Source organism: Mercurialis annua, linkage group LG3, assembly GCF_937616625.2.
Source record: "Mercurialis annua linkage group LG3, ddMerAnnu1.2, whole genome shotgun sequence".
NCBI classification, from domain to species: Eukaryota; Viridiplantae; Streptophyta; class Magnoliopsida; order Malpighiales; family Euphorbiaceae; genus Mercurialis; species Mercurialis annua.
The window spans coordinates 11,100,980-11,117,909 of NC_065572.1; the positions used below are offsets into that span (position 1 = coordinate 11,100,980).

General features: G+C 34.3%; 2 protein-coding genes across 6 annotated transcripts; both read left to right on the top strand.

Annotated features, from left to right (window-relative positions):
- The first annotated feature begins 224 nt into the window (after positions 1–224).
- On the top strand, positions 225–7,874 carry LOC126673952 (CRM-domain containing factor CFM2, chloroplastic). Of its 5 annotated transcripts, XR_007639394.2 has the most exons (14): positions 226–1,009; positions 1,229–1,724; positions 1,802–1,932; positions 2,580–2,900; positions 2,974–3,130; positions 3,282–3,574; positions 4,420–4,479; positions 4,587–4,628; positions 4,746–4,868; positions 5,302–5,607; positions 5,695–5,914; positions 6,547–6,677; positions 7,067–7,615; positions 7,713–7,874. XR_007639394.2 is itself a non-coding variant. In XM_050368289.2 (13 exons), exons 1-13 carry the CDS (start codon positions 317–319, stop codon positions 7,310–7,312), a joined length of 3,219 nt encoding a protein of 1,072 aa, XP_050224246.1. In that variant the 5' UTR covers positions 226–316; the 3' UTR covers positions 7,313–7,874. The 5 variants fall into 5 exon arrangements, 3 of the variants coding, with proteins under 3 accessions (XP_050224250.1, XP_050224246.1, XP_050224247.1); XR_008790243.1 differs by lacking the exon at positions 7,713–7,874 and having other exon boundaries at positions 225–1,009; positions 5,695–5,910; positions 7,067–7,207; XM_050368289.2 differs by having other exon boundaries at positions 7,067–7,874.
- Positions 7,875–14,464: 6,590 nt separating this feature from the next.
- LOC126672252 (uncharacterized) lies at positions 14,465–15,259 on the top strand. Its single transcript, XM_050366201.1, has one exon. It carries the CDS (start codon positions 14,465–14,467, stop codon positions 15,257–15,259), a length of 795 nt encoding a protein of 264 aa, XP_050222158.1.
- The last annotated feature ends 1,671 nt before the right edge of the window (positions 15,260–16,930 follow it).

A 16,930-nucleotide genomic window follows, 5' to 3' on the forward strand; every position in this document is an offset into this window, starting at 1 on the left:
ATGCTATGCGTACACCAGGATAACCACCGTTTTGGTGTCTACATTATCAATTTATTGACGAGAGATTATTCGGTTTCAAAATTGCAAAAAATTTAAATTTGATGTATTAATCTGTTAAAATGTAAAGTTTAAATTAAATTTGTAAAACGCATTAAAGTTCGTAATTTTTTTTTACGCTATTGAGCCTCAAGAATAATACTCCATTAAACACGCACTATTCACGTGAGTGAAGATAGACAGTTAGAGACTACTAGAGCTAACTAAACTAACCGCCACTCACCATCTTCACTTCCCTATCTCTGAGTTCTGTAATGAAATGCTGCTTTCACCATCCCCAACTAAACCCTATCTTTCTCCATTTTCCCCAATTCCCAAAACCCTAATTCTCCAAAATCCATTAAAATCAAGAACCAATTTCAAACCCAATTTCATCGTCCATTGCTCCACTTTCAATTCCCAAACTCGCACTCACTCTGCAATCCAACGAATAGCTGAAAAACTCCGCTCTCTCGGCTACACAACCGAGCAAAATCCTAAACCCAAAACCCTAAACTCGACCACGGAAGCTGAAACAAAAGCTTCTGAAGGTGAAATCTTTATCCCTTTACCCAATCAATTAGCCAAGTACCGAGTTGGGCACACGCTTGACCCGAGCTGGAGCACGCCTGAGAACCCGGTCCCCAGGCCGGGTTCGGGTAATGCCATAGTGAGGTATCATGAGCTTAGGAAGAAAGCGGAGGAAGAGAAAGAGGAGAGGAAAAGAGAGGAGAAGGGGAAGGGGAAGGTGAAGGTTCCGACTTTGGCGGAATTGAGTTTAAGTGAGGCAGAGTTGAGGAGATTGACGACAGTTGGGATTGCGGAGAAGAGGAAGTTGAAAGTCGGAAAAGCTGGAATTACGGAGGGGATTGTGAATGGGATTCATGAGAGGTGGAGGAGAAGTGAAGTTGTGAAGATTGTTTGTGAGGATATTTGTAGATTTAATATGAAAAGGACTCATGATTTATTGGAGGTGAGAAAGCTTTTAAGCAATTTTAGTCACATTTTGTTTTTTTAATATTAAAATCGGAAGAGTTTTAACTTTAATTAAAATTTGCCAATTGGATTCTTGCATTCCAATAAGGCCATAGATATTTTAGTTTATGATCGTTTACTTAGAGATTTGTACTAAACGCTTGCTTGCCATTGGTTTATGAGTTATACTCATAATGTATCATTATAATATTTGCAGAGAAAAACTGGAGGCTTGGTTGTTTGGAGGGTTGGGACTAAGATTGTCCTGTATAGGGGTGTTAATTATAAATATCCTTACTTCGTATCGGGTGGTACTACTGCAACTGATACCTCCATTAATGTTGCACAAGATGGAGATAAGTCTAATGAGGGTGATAAAGTGGAGAGCTCATCAACTGGAGTAGATCATAAAACAGTTAGGCCAGCTTTGATACAAGGTGTTGGTGTAGTGAATAGAGTGCGATTTCAACTGCCAGGTGAGGCACAACTTGCTGAAGAGGCTGACAGTTTGTTAGAAGGACTGGGCCCGCGTTTTAATGATTGGTGGGGATATGAGCCTCTTCCGATTGATGCTGATCTTCTTCCTGCTGTTGTACCTGGATACCAGAAACCATTCCGCCTTCTTCCTTATGGTGTCAAGCCTATTCTGACAAATGATGAAATGACCACATTAAAGAGACTAGGACGGCCCTTGCCTTGCCATTTTGCATTAGGTAAAATAAATTTTTGATTCTACAAATTGTAATCTTGTGATATAACATTTGAGTACTTACCTTCTTGAATTAATCAGGTAGAAATCGGAAACATCAAGGACTGGCTGCTGCAATTGTTAAACTTTGGGAAAAATGTGAGATTGCTAAAATTGCAGTAAAGAGAGGAGTACAGAACACTAATAGTCAGCTGATGGCTGAAGAGTTAAAGGTTAGTGTAGTTCAGAAGAATCATGATTTCAAATGGTATCAATTCTGCTGCCGAAATTTTGGTGTTTCCACAATGGAGTTTGCTGTAGTAGTTTGTTCTGGAGCTATTGCTAAATTAAAACACAAGGCCTGATTGAAAATGAAGGTAGTTGTTTATTATATTATGATTCGCTTAATTGATGTTATTAACGTCATCCATACTTAGATTTTCTAGAGTTCTAATAGGTGTACGGCCAGGATGCAGTATTTATTTGTGCTTAGAAAGTGCAATATAAGAACATTTTTGGCTAATCTAAGTTAAAGCTATATATTTCCCAGGTCTCTGTTATGTTGATTGAAGTTGTTACTGCTTGGACTCATGTTCCAACCATGAATATCTTTTTAAGTTTTGGTTTTATTTTTGGAGAAAATCACATGACAAAGATTATCTAGTGTGCAGTGGAATTTCCATTTTGACTTGCTGCATTAATCATGTACTAGCACCCGCAACTGCAACAGTTGCAATTTTCTTATAGCCATAAAAAGTTATAAAATTTTAACATTAAATTGTAGGTGCTTATTTTGTAAGAGCATGTTACAATTCAATACATTGCAAACCATTTAAATGAAATTCTCAGCACCTATTAAGCTATAAATGTTTTGTTGCAGTGGCTGACTGGTGGAGTTCTACTTTCGCGAGATAGAGAATTTATTGTGTTGTATAGGGGAAAGGATTTCCTTCCATCTGCAGTTTCTTATGCTATAAAAGAGCGAAGAAAGCTTGTGTTTGCTGTGGATAAAGAGAAGAGAGACCACAGCACATCAGAAGAAACAGAAAAAGAGGCTGAGGTCACTGTAGATAGTACTACAACTTCTCGTTCTAAAAATGAAATTCGTGGTATTAATGACCAGAATTATGATCTGTCTGAAGAACGGAAGCTAAAGTCGACTGAAGCTGCTATTAAGAGGACCAGCATTAGATTGTCTGTGGTAAGGTTTTGTGAATTTGCTAAATTGACTCTTGCAAACTCTTATTGCTAAAGTATGCGGCATGTTTTGACAGGCATTGGAAAAGAAAGCACAAGCAGAAAAACTTTTAGCAGAAATAGAAAATTCAGAGCTGCCTCAACAGCCAGAAATAGATAAAGAGGGTATCACTGAAGAGGAAAGATATATGCTGAGGAAGATTGGTTTGAAAATGAAGCCCTTCTTATTAATGGGTGCGTTACATCTCGTGATGCAATGATTTTGATCTCTATGAGACAGCTCGACAATTTCTTTTATTTCATTAGAATCAAGAAAATGTTCCTTGACCTATCAGTACCTATATCTCCTGCCAGCGCGGGCCCTGATATTTTTTTTTCCTATCAGGTAGACGGGGGGTTTTTGATGGAACAGTTGAAAATATGCATCTTCATTGGAAGTATAGGGAGCTTGTTAAAATAATAAGTAATGAGAGAAGTTTAAAAGCTGTTCATGAAATGGCACAGACCCTAGAAGCAGAAAGTGGTGGTATACTAGTTGCAGTGGAAATAGTCAGCAAGGGTTATGCTATTGTTGTATATCGTGGAAAGAATTATCAGCGCCCTGCTCGTTTGAGGCCTCCAACTCTCCTGGGTAAGAAGGAAGCATTGAAGCGCTCTAAAGAGGCACAACGACGTCAGGTAAAATTGACTTATATATCAGCCGTATGTAGTTGCCCAAGCTTACATCTGTGGCATAGTTTGTGTGTCTTTGATTTGTAGGCTTGTCACAATCTTGCATTTGTGGAATAGCTTGCATGTACTAACATGTCTTTGATTAGTAGGCTTGTCCATTTGAGATTCATTATGAATTTTGAGTTTATGTGGTTGCCCATTATCCAATTGCCATGCCTTGTGAACAACATCCGTTGTCTTGCTATATTTTTACTTGCAATAAAGAACTAGAGTGACTTTGCATCAGAATTTTACCATTTCACAACGACAAAAGACATTCTTTTTGCGAGGATGTCTGAGGAGCTAGTTGCTCACACGCTTGCGATCGTGGATGGCTTGTATTGTAATTTTGTATCTGAGCAATGCAATAACTTCCACAATGTCTCAAAATCTGATTATATGCAACTTGGTAACAGCTCATTTTGTTGCTTTGTGTTTTTTCTCGACGCAGTCTTTGAAACTTCATGTCTTTGATTAGTAGGCTTGTCCATTTGAGATTCATTATGAATTTATGTAGTTGCCCATTATTCAATTGCCATGCCTTGTGAACAACATCCGTTGTCTTGCTATATTTTTACATGCAATATAGAACTAGAGTGACTTTGCATCAGAATTTTACCATTTCACAAAGATAAAAGATATTCTTTTTGCGAGGATGTCTGAGGAGCTAGTTGCTCACACGCTTGTGATTGTGGATGCATGTACTGTAATTGTGTATCTGAGCAATGCCATAACTTCCAGAATGTCTCAGAATCTGATTATATGCAACTTGGTAACTGCTCACTTTGTTGCTGTGTTTTTTCTCGACGCAGTCTTTGAAACTTCATGTTTTGAGGCTTACCAGAAATATAAACGACTTGAAGCTTGAATTGGTAAGCTATTTCCTTAATTTTTGGAGACTTCTTGTTTGGTATCTTCTTTCATTTAATCCTGTTAAAACTTTTGCCAAATAAAATTGATGAATACTATTTTCAACCAGGCTAAGGATGAGGAAGCCCGCAACAAGCAATCATCTGACGAGGTAAAGCTTACCATCTCTCTATATTATATTTCTTGTTTTGAACTTCAAATATCTCTATATGATCAATATGTAGATTTTTTTGTGCCAATTTGACCCAAATTTATTGTTATTATCTAGGTTGAAGATGAGATAGGCAGCATCGAGTCAGCTATACATGTGAGATCAGACTCTGATCAGTATTCTGATAATCACTCGTGTTCAGACATTCCTTCCCACTATAACGAGAATGAGAATGTAGTGGTAAGCAGTGTTTCACTAAGTTACTTGAATTGAAAAAAAGGTTTTAGTAACACTCGATTACATTTTCCCGCAGTTTTGGTCTTTTAAAGTTGAAAATATTCAAATTTGATTTAAAAAGAAAAATCAAATTGTTCTCTAATAGACTCAGTTACATCTTTCTGCAGTTTTGGTCCTATAAAGTTGAAAATTTTCAAAATTGATTTAAAAAGAAAAATCAAATTGTTTTCTAATAGTCACACTTAGTTCACAGGCAGTATAAACCACATATAAAGAAAGATGCTGCGGAATGTTTACACCTTTCAAAACTTAATTCTTTTGTTCTTTTCATGTATTTTGTAATGTAAGGAGCATCTAATAGCATGTGAAATAATTACCTAAAGACTAGAGACAAATTTGTTGTTGATGAACTGAGATGATCCCTTATATCCATTAGTACACGGCATACAGTGAGCTGCAAAAGACTAATCAAGTTGATGTGTCTCAGCTATTGGATATAAATGGGACTGGTGAAAGTGAACCTGCACCATTTTCTGAATCAGCGAGTGAGGGAAGTCATGCACCAGTAAACAGCATACAACCTGCTGAACAGACTAATCAAACGGATCCTTCTTTGCAATTTGATGGGGTTGATATTGGTAAAGTCGAATCTGAGTTTTCATCAGAATCAGTGAATCATGCAAACCAATTCGCTGCTGTAAATGGTGTAGCTGTTGACTCAACGCCTTTTTCTAATTCCAAGGTAATATATCTAGAGCCCCTTCCATGTTTGGCTTGTATTTCATTCTGCTTGTAGCTTTTGACCCAGTATTATTCATGAGGATTTCAGCTAGAGGAAGAGGGATTTTCTCCCCTTGTTAGTGCTGAGCATCGTGTGCCAAAAAATAAGATAGTGAGATCAACTTTAGAATCAAGTGTGTTGGAAAATTCAGTGTCGGCAAAAGAGGAGAATCGGATGCCTTCCAGTACTATTCATCTTTCGAATAAAGACAGGCTTATGTTAAGAAAGCAAGCCCTCAAGATGAAGAAGCGCCCAGTGCTTGCCGTAGGTACTTCTGTTTTCTCTTTATGTTGTTTTATTCGTATCTATTTTGCTGAATCCACTTGCTTGCTGTTTTTGAACTTTGCAGATCTAATAGAGAGAATTACACTTTTATATGCCCCTGGACTATCTGATTTATTTTCATACACAAATGAAACTTTGTAATCTATTACCATTTTTCAGTTTATGTTGATGATTGACAATTAAATTTTACTTGGCTTTTCGTTTACTGAAAGATTATTATCTATTGATAAATGTTGTTTTTCTTTCAATGAATGAAACAAAATAAGGAGCTGATCTCTTTGGAAAAAAAAGTAAAAAACATAGAATAAGAAGTTGCACAACTCTGAACTATGCTGTTTATTTTTCATACAGATATATTCTGACAATATAGATCACTCAGATCAAATTATGAAAAATTAAATTGAATAAATGGTTCAGTAATAACTCTTACAATGGATGCTAGCACCTGTGGATGCATCGGCTGCCTGAACCTCTCGAATTTTACGTAGTTAATAGTTTTCCTTTTGTTTTCTAGTTGATAGCTCTCTTCTACTTTTTATTTTCCTTAATTCTATTTAATTGAACATTATCGCGAGAACTCATTTAACCACTCTGCTACCTGCTAATCCTTTTCAGGGAGGAGCAACATTGTGACAGGTGTTGCAAAAGTAATCAAAGCTCACTTTAAAAACTATCCTCTTGCTATAGTAAATGTTAAAGGCAGAGCCAAAGGAACTTCAGTGCAGGAAGTGGTTTTCCAGCTCGAGGTCTGTACCTTACAATTTGCGGTCAACCTTTTCTTTTATAAACTTGAAAAATTGTACTCCGTCCGTCCCATTTTAGAAGTCTCATTTGCCATTTTGGGATGTCCCAAAGTCTCATTTCTATTTTTAGAGTATTTTTATGTTGAACTTCTCTTTTTATCTTTCTATTAGTCATTTCAAAAGAAGGCTTATGGAAAATCCCATTATCGGGGGCAAAACATGAAAATACATAAAAAGACAAAAGTAATAAATGTTCTCTTAATCTGTTGTAAAAGGAAATGTGACAGAGGGAGTTTTACAAGTTCCCTTTCTTTTTATTTTATGGAAATATTAATTGTTTATCTCAAACTTGAACAAAAGGATGAAGTGTTAATACATTTTTCCTATAACAGCAAGCTACTGGCGGAGTTTTGGTCTCCCAGGAGCCTACCAAAATCATTCTCTACCGCGGCTGGGGAGCATTTGATGAACAGCGTTACAAGGGTAAGAAGAATGCCCAAGATGCAGGTAAAACATCAGTCCCTGGGGAAAACAGGTCACAAGTTGCTGTGTCGTTTGAGCTCATGGAAGCGATAAGACTTGAATGTGGCCTGCAGAATAAGCAAGAATATAAGCAATCTCGTGTAGCTGAAAATTGAGGTTATGCCAAGGTGTGACTCGAACTATTATAATGTTTTGTCTGAGTAAATGATAAGCTGCATAGTGGAAATTCAGATCCGTTCACTCTTCAGCCCTTTCCGTGCATTATACATTCAATCAGCAGCAGATTCTTACAAGCATTGGCGTGCTTTTAGATGATCCATATGATTAGCCAATCAAATGCCTCACATCAAAGCAGAAAGATCGACACCTCAAAGAAGTCACCAAATGAGCTATCATCGTTTCTGCATGTTCATCGCGTTCTTTCAAGTACAACCATTAAAGGTCATAATTGATAGATGGTCCGTTTTTCTTTTCGCGCTTCTTCTTTCTTTTACATAGCCTCAATCATTATGTGTGTCGTAAAAGCTAATTTAAGATCATTGTTTTGTTGTTTAGGGAGGAAAAGACTACTTAAGGTTAATAATGGTTGAACGCAAACTCTTGCATATGTTGATAATAGCAACCATTATATGATGCATATGGTAGCATCTAATTTGAATGTAATTAGAATTTGACATGATTATCAAATTTACAAATTAGATTATATTCAAAGTTAAAGGGTGTAACGAACTGTTTCTAAAAGAGTAGAGAACAAACTTAGGCTTGTTTGCTCAATTTGCCGTTATGTAATTGTGTGATGGAATATCATTGGTTAAAAAAATAAGGTTAAATCTATCTAGAGGTCTCATACTACTTGTTCAGGAAGTTATATTATTTTTTTGTTCTTTCCGTCTCTTTATTTACCAAATTTTTGATTTAGGCTTTTTTTTTAAAAAAAAAATTAATCCCTCTACTTGTAATTTTTTGTCCTCCAATCACACAAAGTAACCTCAAAATCAAAAATTAGATAAGTAAAGGAATTAAAAGAACAAAAAAATAATAAAAGGATTTTTTTAACAAAAACGGTATAGTACATGGATTTTGGTATGAATTTTGCCAAAAAATAAAAGACTAATCCCATCTAGAAACCCTTGTACTATGCATATAATGAGGTCCTTAACTTTTCACTATTTTTGTAACTTTAATATTTGTGGTTGCCTTAAAATGCACATCACTTTGGAACAATAGAGGTATAATGTAATACTTTCCTGTCTCGATAGAATTGTTCATTTTTTTTTATATTTTTTTTCAAAATTCTTATCCACTTCTAGTAAAATAACAATTTTTAATTTTTTTTCATATTGTCCCTATTCAAAACCTAATACTAAACTATTTATTGCTATTTACAAGTAAATGAAATTTTTATGACTATATTAAATAAGAGTATTTTGAAAAAGTAGAATTTTTTTTATAGAAATTGTTAATATTCATTGTGTTTTTTTTTTTAAATTGTGTGATAATATGAAAGTAGACAATTTTATTGAGAAAAAGGGAAAATAATATTTTAAAAAAACATATTAAATAAGATAATAATGCAATTTTTTATAATAAAATGGGCAAATTACGCTGAGGTACCTAAAATATATTATAATTAACAATTTTATACTCCTTATTTCAAAAATCTATTTAATGGTTCCTTAGTTTTTAATTATGTAAACTATCAGATCCTTCTGTTAAATAAATGAACTTAAATAAAATAATGATATATATAAAATAAGTTGTGATACAAATTTGAAGCCTTTAGAATGTTCTTCTAGCAATTTTCAAGCTGACTATTGTTTACTAACATCTAATGGAAACTGAAGAAATTTCAAAATCATTCAAAAAGGAGACTTCAGCAAAAAAACTAGGTTTTACAATCTTCTTAGAAGGAACTACTGGAGTGATAAGATCAAGATTTATAGATTCAATACCGAAATTTGCTTCGACATAATCAACCTACCAAAAATATAAGAGAAAACATAATAAGTAACTTGATATCAACTTTACTTATACCTAATGTAAACCATAATATGTGAAGTTAAACTACAAATAGTAATTAAAGAAAAAATGTACCTCCTTAGATATCAATTTAGCAATGGAATTCATCGCATTTTGGATAGTCTGATATATGCAGTCTTATATTAAAGTGCACGCTGGAGATTTTAAAATCACTTGATGCGGAACTTATTAAATTGAAAATATAAAAATTAAACAAATTAAACAAATAATTTAATTTCAAAATATTAAATATACCTTAGCAATCAAAAAGAGAACAACATCAGCGTCCATGTTTTCCTGAATCGCGACATCATAAATAAGATCGATCCCAGCACTACTTTTCGACATCCTTAGAGCAACCGACAGGTTCAATATTACCAACATTTGAAACTTCATTATCATCACCAGATTGAATGACATCGATTTTCTCCTCAACCACATTCTCAACGTGTTCAGTGAGAACAAGAAGACAAGGATCGTCACCGTCATCGTTGCCCTTATTAACAGCCTTCTCATAAACCAAATCTACATATTCAATTTTTTCATCACCTTCTTCTTAATTAGAAGACTCACCCTTGTCGTTTTCATCGTTAGAAACAGATTTATTATCGATTTCTTTATCAACCGTTACTTTTTGAGCATCAATAAAATCTTCCACTCCTTGTCCGGATCCTACAAAACTAGCATTAACACTATCCTTTTTTGAACTCTCCTCCGCAAGAAAATTAATATTTTCTTATTTCACAAAACTTGTTGTCTGCATGCTAGCTGAAGCTTCCTGTTTTTTGCTAACTTGATACAGATATGAAGTTCATATTAGTTTCATATCAAGTTACAAAACCATAATATGAAATAACATACATTATATTTTACTGAACCTTTAGAACCGGTTCAAATTCATCAAAATCAATATTTTCGGTATCCACAAAATCTTCAGGTTGAAAAGTTCTACCGCTAGAATATAACATATCGTGATCACTTTCATTGTCATCTCGAGAAGATGAGACACCTATCTCCCAATCAACAACTCTATCAGCCTGTAATTAGAACAAAGCAGTAAGATAATAAATGACAAAAGCTTAGCTATTTAAATAACATAAAAGCGTAAAACTAAGTGATAAAATTACTAAACATAAAAATCAGAATATATTACCTTTTTTGAATCACCAGTAAGATTAAGATTTGCATTTAACGAATTCACAACCGTCAAGATTTTAAAAAATTAGGAAGTCAAAAAGAGTTTAAATTATGAGATATCAGCCTGCATTATCTTCTGACCAGCCATTAGAGATTCTAACTTCTCTTACATAACACATAAGTCCAAAGTGTTCGACGTTGGTGCAGAGTCCTTCAATATATCAAATGCTGGACAATAACTTCTCTGATTTCCAACTTTTTCACTAACATCCAAATTATCAGTAGCCTTACTCTTACCCTTACCCTTATTTGTTTTTTTGAAAAAGTCACCTAAATGAAGTTCATTCTTTTCTGCCGGCGTTGGAATAATAGATTGGAAAATTACCTATAACACATAAACCAGATGTAAACCAAATATAAACCATCTATGAACACATAAGAAACAGTAAATTTAATATTTAAAAATGTACAGATCTCATCAGACGCAATTTCAACAAATAATTATTTATCAACTGGAATGTATTTTTCAAAAAAGAAAGTTTGTCACCTCAAAATGCGGGGGATAGTAGTTTCATTCACCAACTGAACAAAGGTACTTTTGGCTTTTGGGCAGCCCTTGTAAAACCAACACTGGAGTACGTATGGAAAACTAGGAGGCGATAGTTTTTACATATTGGCTTCATACTTCAAACCGCCTTAGTAAGAACAGAATTAGTTGTAAAATAATCAAACGTACTCTTGAAGACATCAATACCCCATGGATAGTCATTCAAATCGGGAGAATCTACTACGTCAAAGTCCTTCAAAGGAATACGAGTAGTTTTTGGTGAAACTATCAAAGAGTTATGCAAAAAATGCATAAATGCAATCTTAGAACCGTCCTCCTCCGACTCCCAACGCCTAGACTTAAACAAATCACAAACGGTTTGTTTAGAAACTGATTGCAACCCGCTGAAATACTTATCATAAAGACCATTTGAAACTTTTGGATAACCATACTAACTACTATGACCTTGAAAATCTAAACCCGACACTAAAGCAAACTCTTCGATACTAAATTTCAACATATGACCGCTAATTTCAAACCATATCTAAGACTTGTTTAATTTATCAATCTTCCTCAATTATAAACAATGTATAATTTGATTTTGCATTTTAATATCAGAAATATCAATAAAGTATCCAAAGCAACACTTCCTGAATTTTTCCAATTCACCAGGATTAATAGTCAACTTGATCTCAGAAATAACATCATACGACATGCACGTGTCAATTTAAGAGTGAAGACGAGCTTCCCGTTTAACTTTGAACTGCCATAGCTGTATAAAAATAAAACTGAAAACTGTCAGATTTCAAAAAACTTAATTTCAACAATATATGAACCAAAAAATACATAAAATAATGAAACTGAAAATGTAAACATAAAAGTTGAAAGAACAAATATGCAAAAATATATAGCTATATTTAATAAAGGTTAAAACAGTTCATTAAAATATAAACAAATTTAAAAAAAAATCTTAATGTTAACAATATAAGAACCAAATAATACACAAAATAATGAAATTGAAAATGTTAAAAAAAAAAACTAAAAGAACAAGCAAATCTACAAAAATATATAGTTATACAAAGATTAAAACAGTTTCTTAAAACATGAACAGATTTTAAAAAAAAAACTCAATGTCAACAATATATGAACCAAAAAATACACAAAATAATAAAACTGAAAATGTACACATAAAAATTGAAAGAACAAATAAATTTGTAAAAATATGCAGTTATATAAAATACAGGTTAAAATAGTTCATTAAAACATGAAATAAAGAATCTAAACCTAAAAGATAACAAAATAGTGATTTAACAAAATACATAACTTAAAAAAAAAAATCAAAATTAAATACTTTATAAGCATGATCAAGATATAAACTAAAATGATGTAACATAATACAGTCATATAAAAAAAATTCAAAACAACAAAAGATAACAATTAAAAATTTAATAAGTATAGCATAAATGTTGAGGAAACCTAAAATAGACAAACAATGAATCCTGAATAAATTAGTAAAGAAAAAAAGTAGACCTTAAGACCAGATTTCTCCGATTAATTGATGCAAATGCCTTTCTTCTTCTTTGATAACCGAAATAAATCATGTCTCATATTCAAAAAGATAGGAGATCGACGAATTGAAAATTCTCCAATTGATTTTACTTTTGTAGTTTTTGGAGCTTTCATTGCAACGGTCTTGTTCCTCATACATTCGGTTTTGATTTTAGCTTGAGTATCAGAAGCGTGGAGTGTAATAACAATGAAAATAGATAAAAAAAGGAGAAATTATAGAGATAATAAACAAGTAAAGGAGAGATTTAAGGAGGCAATGGATAAAATGTAGGGAATTATGAAGAAGATGAAGAACAGTTAAGAAAGTTGTGGTGTTAGAAATCGTAATTAATTAGATAACCGTTGTGAGAAATGAAAAAGAAAAAAATGGGGTGAAATTATTCAGTGTAATAGAAATACAATAGGCTAGATATAACATAGGAATAAAATAGGAATGACGAATATAAAAAGGTAGGAATGAAAAGTATTTTAAAAAGTTGAGGAATTTCTGCAAAAAATAAAAGGGTTTAATATACTTTTGGTGTCTCAACTTTAAAAAAAATTACATTTAGGTGTTTGAACAAAAATTTATAACGACCGAGTAAGTGAACTTGTTAAAAACTTACAAGTTGGTTGTTATTTCCGGTTTCTGACAGAAATGGTGATGTGGAGTATGACATGGCTAAAAGACAGAGGGTAATACTAATGACATGGAATTATGATATTTATTAAATGAAATGAACACATGTGACAGTCACGTGATCACGGAAATGACCTAATTTGCCCTTCATCTGTCAAAACGGAACTGAGTTACATGAAGTTAAAAAATTAGGTTAAAATTGAGGGAAAAAATTACTGTGAATTTGTGCGACGATCAAGATTGAAATCAAGAGCAAGAAACTATCAAGATTGGAAAAGGGGTTTGAAGAACGCGATTGTTGTGCTTGATTTACGTATCTAAAGCAAATTTCCTGAATGATTATCACCATACAATGACAAGGTATGTGATTTCTGTCAGTGATTAAGTTATTTAACATTTTTTTTCTTTATTCTTTGATGATTCTGTAAACTCATTATTAAATTGTAGAACTCTGTTTTACACCCATTTTTTTATTATTTATTGAAGTGTATTTTTATATTTGTTAGTGGCAGGCCTGTGATTGATCTATATTAGGGGGGTTATTTTATTGGGGACTTACGAGGCATTCAAAAGGTTTATGATGGGGGAAGATTGTGGCATGTGGATATTGATATAGAGAAGTTTATTTTATCGAATTTCACCATTATCACACAAAACTTGCTAGGAAATAGACAAATTAGCAAGATTCACTTTAGATACCCAGGGAAATCTTTAGCACATGGGTTGAGGCTGTTAACTGAGTGGTCAATTTCAGACTTGGTGAGGTTATTAATAGAGCATAAAACAGTAGAGGTGTACACTGAGCATTATGCAGTTACTGGTGAGGGTAGTTTAGGTAATGTCTCTATAACTGAGGGTATAAATGACATTAACACTGAGTCACTAGAGGCAGATGAGATAAGGCTTACAGATGTGGGGGTTGGACATATTAATGATAGTAATAATGGACAGCAAAAAGATAGGAGTGAGAGTGAAGGAATTGCAGCTACAGAGGTAAATGCAGAAGGAATTTTTGCTAGTGAAGGTGGTGGAACTGAGGCTACAGAAGGTAATGGAATTGCAGCTGATGAGGAAGAGCCTTCTGATGAGGAAATTCTGGACTGTCCTTATATGTCCTCTGATGATGAGTTGGTAGAATCTAGAGTTAGTTTGAGGGATTTCAAGGAGAAAAAGAAGCAGCTAGCAGATAAAATCAAAGCTTACAAAAACAATGAAGAGGCAGAACCTTCAGCTGAAGCAACAAAGCAAGATCTAGAGGAAGATGGAAGTGGGACTGATTATTGGGATTCATAGGAAGAGGATGAATGTTACAGTCCAATCACAACAGATGAAGAAGATGGTGATCATGCACAAAGGAGAAGATCTAGACATCCATTGTTCAAAAGTAAGGCAGATAAATTGTCTTTTTGTCTGGGTATGAAACTAACTAGACCAGATCAGTTCAAAGAAGCTCTTGTAAGATTTTCAATTCAAGAGAGAAGGGAGCTTAAGCTTGTGAGAAACACACAGAAGGAAGTTAGGGCTAAATGTGTTAGGACTTCATGCCCTTTTCAGATTTATGCTTCTGAGGAAACAGAAAGCAAAGCATTTTTGGTCAAGACCTACAATCCAGAGCATACTTGCATGGTTACATTCAAGAATAGAAGAGTGACTACTAAGTGGTTGGCTAAGAATTACTTGTGCAAATACAAGTCCCTTGCACGCATGAGATTAGTTGACTTGCAATCCTTAATGAGAACTGATCTTAGGTTAGCCATGAGCTTAACTAAAGTAAAAAGGGCTGTCTTTCAAGCAAATCTAATACTTGAAGGTGAGGTTAAGGAAGAGTTTACATTGTTATGGGATTACCTTGAAGAGATTAGAAGATCAAATGTTGGCAGCACAGCTGTTATGAAAGTTGAAAGACCTTTGCCTGAGTCTTTGCCAATGTTTCAGAGGTTATACATCAATTTTGACTGTTTGAAGAAAGGATTGCTACATGGATGTAGAAGGGTGATTGGGCTAGATGGATGCTTTCTGAAAGGAAATGTTAAAGGAGAGATTCTAGCAGCTGTTGGGAGGGATGGAAACAATCAAATGTTTCCAGTGGCTTGGGCTCTAGTTGACACAGAAAGAAGAGAAACATGGGACTGGTTCATCCAGTTGCTTGCAGATGATCTTGGACTCAATCTAGGTCAGGATGGGTTATTATCACTGATTAACAAAAGGTAAATGTCAATTACATATGGACTGTTAGTTAGTTATATAGACTGTTATTGAATTTATGGGCTGTTAGTTATTTATGTACTGTGAATTGGTTTTGCAGGGCTTGTTAGATTCAGTAGCTGATTTGCTACCTAGAGCAAAACATAGGTGTTGTGCAAGACACCTATATGCTAACTGGAGGAAAAAGAATGGAAGGAGGGAAGATTTGCAAAAGCTTTGGTGGAAGTGTGCCAAGTCCTCCAACATGCCTCATTTCAACAAAAACATGGAGGCAATGAGACAACTCACACAAAAGGGATTTGATGACATGCTAATCACTCACCCTAGACACTGGTGCAGAGCTTACTTCACAACTGAGGTAAAATGTGACATTGTTGATAACAATTTAATAGAGGCTTTTAATGGTAAAATTATTGAAGCTAGAACAAAGAATGTCATTGCCATGTTAGAAGACATAAGATCTTTAGTTATGAATAGGTTGCATACCAATAGAGATCTGGCAACTAAATGGATTGGTGATTTTGGGAATATGATAAGAAAAAAGCTGCATGAGAGCAAATTACAGAGTGGTAATTGTGAAGTTTTATATAATGGGGGTGATGGCTTTGAAATAGGGCACCTTGGAGATAGCTATGCATTTAATCTGAAAAACAGGACTTGCCCTTGTAGACAGTTTGATTTAACAGGTATACACTGTCCTCATGCGGTTTGTGCCATTTCATACCTAGATGGTAATCCAGAAGATTACATCTCCCATTGGTTTAGGAAAGAAACATACTTACAGGCATATATGTATCTAATGCAACCAATGAATGGGAGAAAATTTTGGAAAAAAACTCCATATGACCCACCTCAGCCCCCTCCATTCAGAAAGATGCATGGCAGGCCTGCAAAAAATAGAAGAAAAGAAGATGGAGAAGCATCTAGTGGTTATAAATTATCCAGAAAGGGCAGAGTCATGACTTGTCAAGTCTGTTTTCAGAAGGGCCATAACAGGAAAAAGTGCCCTCAAGCTCCATCAAGTGATACTAATTTGAATAGGGATCAACAGCACACTAGGGAGCATCAACAACAAACTGGGGATCAACCTTCTAGAATTTCAAAACTGCCAGTAAGTTATTTAATGCATATATTTGTATACAATTTTTTTTGACTTGCTGTGATTCATTGATATGCCAATATTTGTTTTCAGTTTGTGAGAGCAACACATGGGGCACAAAGCAGTAAACAGAGTGAAACCTCACACTCAAATAGTGGTGTCACCAATCCAGTACTCTCTCCTAGAAGGTATGCTGAAAAAGTTAGGACATTTATGGGAAAGAATCCAGTTGTGCAAAAGACTCCAACTTACATTCCAGGAATACATACACAACCTATTAGAGGATATGGTGTATACAATGACTTTGAAACAAACATTTTTATGACAAATGTAAGTTGACTTGCTGTTATTTATGTGCATTAACTATCTTAGTGGTTGCAAGTTATGGTTGTAAGAAATGGTTATGTTTTGTCTTGTTATTTGCAGCCAAAAACTACAAGTCAAAGGGTTGTTTACAGAGAAGGTTTAAGAAGGGTTGGAAATGCACCTGAACCAAAATTCATGACTGATAGAACAGTGGGTTACAAGAGATGGGGCAAACAATGTGCAACTGCATCAGAGCCACAGAAAAGAGAAAA

Coding starts and splice junctions, on each gene's coding strand:
- LOC126672252 (XM_050366201.1), top strand. CDS start 14,465: ATGAAACTAACTAGACCAGATCAGTTCAAAGAAGCTCTTGTAAGATTT.
- LOC126673952 (XM_050368289.2), top strand. CDS start 317: ATGCTGCTTTCACCATCCCCAACTAAACCCTATCTTTCTCCATTTTCC. Junction 1,725..1,801: donor GCCTTGCCATTTTGCATTAG/GTAAAATAAATT, acceptor TGAATTAATCAG/GTAGAAATCGGAAACATCAA. Junction 2,901..2,973: donor CCAGCATTAGATTGTCTGTG/GTAAGGTTTTGT, acceptor ATGTTTTGACAG/GCATTGGAAAAGAAAGCACA.